This window comes from Berghia stephanieae, chromosome 13 (assembly GCF_034508935.2).
Source record: "Berghia stephanieae isolate SIO BIC M18660-M18661 chromosome 13, UCSD_Bste_1.3, whole genome shotgun sequence".
Classification (NCBI taxonomy): domain Eukaryota; kingdom Metazoa; phylum Mollusca; class Gastropoda; order Nudibranchia; family Aeolidiidae; genus Berghia; species Berghia stephanieae.
Window position 1 is genome coordinate 7704666 of NC_088372.1, and position 5000 is coordinate 7709665.

Sequence of the window (5000 nt, forward strand, 5' to 3'; positions counted from 1 at the left end):
TGGAACATGTGATGGAAAGTATAGAATAACATTCAAGTGGTTGGAACAGGTGATGGAAAGTGTCAAATATTGAATAACATTCAAGTGGTTGGAACAGGTGATGGAAAGTGTCAAATATTGAATAACATTCAAGTGGTTGGAATATGTGATGGAAAGTGTCAAATATTGAATAACATTCAAGTGGTTGGAATATGTGATGAAAAGTGTCAAATATTGAATAACATTCAAGTGGTTGGAATATGTGATGAAAAGTGTCAAATATTGAATAACATTCAAGTGGTTGGAATAGGTAACTGAAAGTGTCGAATATTGAATAACATTCAAGTGATTTAAATAGATGATGGAAAGTGTCAAATATTGAATAACATTCAAGTGGTTTGAACGAGTGGAGTCAAGTCTTGAGACACCCAATATCATACGAGTACTAAGTACAGGGTTGTGTTCAGCTTTGAGATCTCGAATATCAGACCTGCTTAGGACTACGAAAAGTACGTAGAAATACGAATTATTGGCTCCAACTTCAGAGCTGCTTAGAGGGTCTCTTTGACTCATTAAATCTTCTTTAATAAGAAAGCTTCGCTTCTTAGAACCTATATTCAGTACTTTGGATTATTTTTGGATCACACCAAGGGCACATTGTTTATTTCCAGAGCTATTTAAGGTTAATATTTTTTTTTAATTTTTCCCTTGGAAACTACCATTTTTTAAATTTAAAGTTGGCAGCTCTGATCAAATAGAATTCAGGTGGTTGGAACACGAGATATGAACTTTCTAGACAAGGGATATAAGTCACTTGGCTGGTACAAGTGGTAGTGAAGTTTGGCGACACGGAATATCATACACACGATTAATATAAGATCATGTAACATTTTGAGACATTGAGTACATTCCAAGTGGTTGATACAAGGTGGCGTGAAGGTTTGAAACATTGATACAAGGTGGCGTGAAGCTTTGAAACATGGATGCAATACAAGTGTTTGATACAAGGTGGCGTGACGGTGTGAGACATCGGATGTAATATAAGTGGTTGCTACAGAGTGGTGTCATTCACGTGGTTGATACAAGGTGGCGTGAAGGTTTGAGACATCGGATGTAATACATGTGTTTGATACAAGGTGGCGTGACGGTGTAAGACACCGGATGTAATACAAGTGGTTGATACAGAGTGGTGTCATTCACGTGGTTGATACAAGGTGGCGTGAAGGTTTGAGACATCGGATGTAATACATGTGTTTGATACAAGATGGCGTGACGGTGTGAGACATCTGATGTAATATAAGTGGTTCAAGAAAAGTTATATTTGTACATACTTTACATCATAAAATCTCTTGTTTATTATTATTGTTATTATTTTGTCAGTTATGAAAATTGATTCTACAACAAAATGCCCACCTTGAGAGAAATTCGTCTTTTTTGTAAACGCAACCAGCTTGTGCTGTTTTGTGGTTATGTTGCAGTTATTTATATTGTACTGAATGTGTTTGTAGCAGAGAATAATGTGTCTATTCTGAGATTTCAAAAATCGGATAATTTTTATTTCGACGAATTAACGAGGGAAAATGATGTGGAAGATTTAAGAGAAAGAAAAAATGTAGAAGCCGGTCGGCGGTCGAATAAAAGGAATAATTTTAATGATATTCATGTTAAAAAAGATGTGGCAAATGATAATAATGACGACGGCTACGGTGATGATGATGATGATGATAATTTGATGATTGGACTTGAAGATGAAGATGATTTTTACGATGGAGGTAAAGACGAGAGACATCACAACGTAAAACATGACAATGAGGCGGGAAATTTGCCGAAAAATAAATTTCACGAAGAAAGAGTTGACGGTGAAAATAAATATGATAAAAAGAAAAGAGAAATGCTTCGCGGAAAATTGGAAAGATTTAAACGACTGGAGGAAATTTTGAGGGAAGAAAAGGGGGAGTTTGGAGCGTATTTGGATAAAGTAAATAAAGAGAAAAACGAAAAGAAAACCAACGTCAAAGATGGAAAAAGTGCTGGAAATATTGATAAAGAAGACAAGGACAGAAAAATAAATAAAAGAGATAATGAAAATAATAATAAAGATTCAAATTTTATTGATATTGACAAAAAGGATGACGAAAATAATGATAAAAGTGAAAAGGATAAAAAGGTAAAAGAAAATGATAAAGATGATGATAAAGATAAGAAGAGAGCAGCTGTAAATGAGGTAAATAAGAATGATCGTATTGGAGGCGAAGATGATGATGATGATGATGATGTTAAGGATACAGTGAAGGATAACGATGATGAAATTAGTAATAAAAATAATGATAAAAGAGATGAAAGCAAAAACAAAAAAGTTGATGGAGGTGAAATTAAAAAGTTATTAAGTAAAGAAACACACGTTGAAAAAGTGGACGAAAATGAAACAAAACACAAAAAAGATAAAGATACACACGTCGAAAAAGTGGATGGAAATGACACAAAACACTTAAAAGATAAACGAGTGAAAGATTCGAAAGAAAACAAGCGTCCAACGTCGCCAGAGAAGAAATCGAACGACTCAAACCTCAATATCAGAAAGAGAAACGCTACACACGGTGTCAGAGGTCAAGACAAATCGGAGAAAACGGAAGAAGGGCATAATAAAGATGGCGGCAGTCACGTGACAACTCTGAAGGCTAATCCGGTTCTGAACGAGGTGATGGCGAAGCTGGAGAAGGACAAATTGGAGGAAACGTTCGAAGTGAATTTGTCGCTGCTCAACGCTTCTATTGGGGATATCAAAATGCCGGCGTTTGTGGAATTTGGAAAAGAAGGAGATCCTGGTATGTAAATATTTAAAATAAATGATACGTTTATTATAAGATGAATGGTCTATTGTTTACGATTAGTTTATCATAAGGTCTATTGTTTATGATAAGTTTATCATAAGATGTGGTTTACTGTCTGCAAATTTTTTTTTAATAAGATGTGGTCTATTGTTTACAATAATTTTATCATGACAAGCAAAAACACTATATGAGGTAAACCATTCATGTAGAAAGTAACACGACTACCTTTCACAATCCAGGGGACATAACAAAAATTTACATCACTCCATAAAGAGGGAAATAACTAGAGTAGGTTAATTGTTTATAAATCATCTCTGATATAAATGAATGTTTACAGTGATGGGCCCGTGTGCCTGTTTGTTTATTTTTACGATAAGTTTATCATTAAATGGCCTATTCTTTACGATACTTTATCATAAGATGTGGTCTATTGTTTACGATAACTTTATCATAAGATGGTCTATTGTTTACGATAACTTTATCATGAGATGTGGTCTATTGTTTACGATAAGTTTATCACAAGATGTGGTCTATTGTTTACGATAAGTTTATCATAAGATGTGGTCTATTGTTTACGATAAGTTTATAATAAGATGTGGTCTATTGTTTACGATAAGTTTATCATAAGATGTGGTCTATTGTTTACGATAAGTTTATAATAAGATGTGGTCTATTGTTTACGATAAGTTTATCATAAGATGACCTATTGTTTACGATAAGTTTATCATAAGATGGTCTATTGTTTACGATAAGTTTATCATAAGATGTGGTCTATTGTTTACTATAAGTTTATCATAAGATGTGGTCTTTTGTTTATGATAAGTTTATCATAAGATGTGGTCTTTTGTTTATGATAAGTTTATCATAAGATGTGGTCTTTTGTTTATGATAAGGTTATCATAGGATGTGGTCTATTGTTTACGAGAATTCTATCATAAGATGAGTATTTTATATAAAATATTCTGTCCACGATAAGTTTATCATAAAAAGTAGTCTCTTGTCTACGATAGATTTATCATAAGATGTGGTCTATTGCTTATGATATATTTATATTTAGTCACCTCGCCATAGCTCAATTTGCGGCGCTGCACTGCGGCTGACGACTGGGTTATTCCAGTCTTCCCATGGGATAGACCCTAAAGACAAATTTCCCCTTTGGGATGAATAAAGGGAATTTTTTTTTTAATTTTCTTTTTTTTTTCATCCACAGGTGAAAACTCGACGAGGTATGAATTTCCAGATGGATCTTTGTCCCAACTGCAGGAGAAGAAAAGGAAGGAGGATTATAAAAAGAATTACTTTGACCTTTGGGTTTCTGATAAGATCGCAGTACACAGATCTCTCAACGACCCAAGACCTAAAAGGTATAGTGTTTCAGTAGGGAAGAAATTGTGATGTCATAAAAAAAAAGAGCCTTATTAAGCGCAATATCCACTAAATGTGCTCAAAGCTCTTTACAAGGGTCCCTGGTCAACAGCAACATTTAACATGTAGGACGGGACATGACGCCTGTTAGGCGATATTACAATTTTTCGGACAAAGACAACGCTGTTCACGGCCAGGTACTCATTTTACACCTGAGTACGGTGAGAGAATATGAGTAAAGAGCCGTTGCCAAGGACTCAACTAAGCGCCGAGCGTGAGGCTCGAACCCAGGACCTTCCGATCCGAAAGCGAGTGTCATACCACTAGACCACATAGCCGCATAAAACTGTTTCCTATTTCAATGGAAGTGTAAATCCAGTCTTCTAGACGACTGGATACGCACCTTGTGTAATTCATCTTCTGGTGTCAGAGTGATGGCTTCTCATATTCTAATCTAAATATGGTACAGTGAGTGGCGTAATCAGTCGGATGGTGAAAAGGTTTGAACTGAAATATTGCCAAGTTTAGTTAGAAGATCAATTTGTATCAGAAATGAGTTCTCGTCATAAATGTTACTGTATTAGTTACAGTGGATGACATAATCAGTCGGATGGTGAAAAGGTTTGAACTGAGATGTGGCCAAGCCAATAGAAGATCAATTTGTATCAGAAATGAGTTCTCGTCATAAATGTTACTGTATTAGTTACAGTGAATGACATAATCAGTCGGATGGTGAAAAGTTTGAACTGAGATATTGCCAAGTTGAGTTAGAGGGCCAATTTTTTTTATCAAAATGAGTTCTTGTCATAAATAAAGAAATCAACT

General features: G+C 34.9%; 1 protein-coding gene across 1 annotated transcript in view; it reads left to right on the forward strand.

The window, feature by feature from the left end:
* LOC144958781 (uncharacterized) overlaps positions 1-5000 on the forward strand; it is a 35260-nt gene that overhangs the window by 539 nt on the left and 29721 nt on the right. The window contains exons 2-3 of the mRNA XM_078890986.1: positions 1-2804; positions 4021-4174. The exon at positions 1-2804 is cut by the window's left edge and continues 52 nt beyond it. Coding sequence (XP_078747112.1) covers positions 1385-2804; positions 4021-4174 — 1574 coding nt within the window. The 5' untranslated portion in view covers positions 1-1384. The remainder of the gene's footprint in view (positions 2805-4020; positions 4175-5000) is intronic.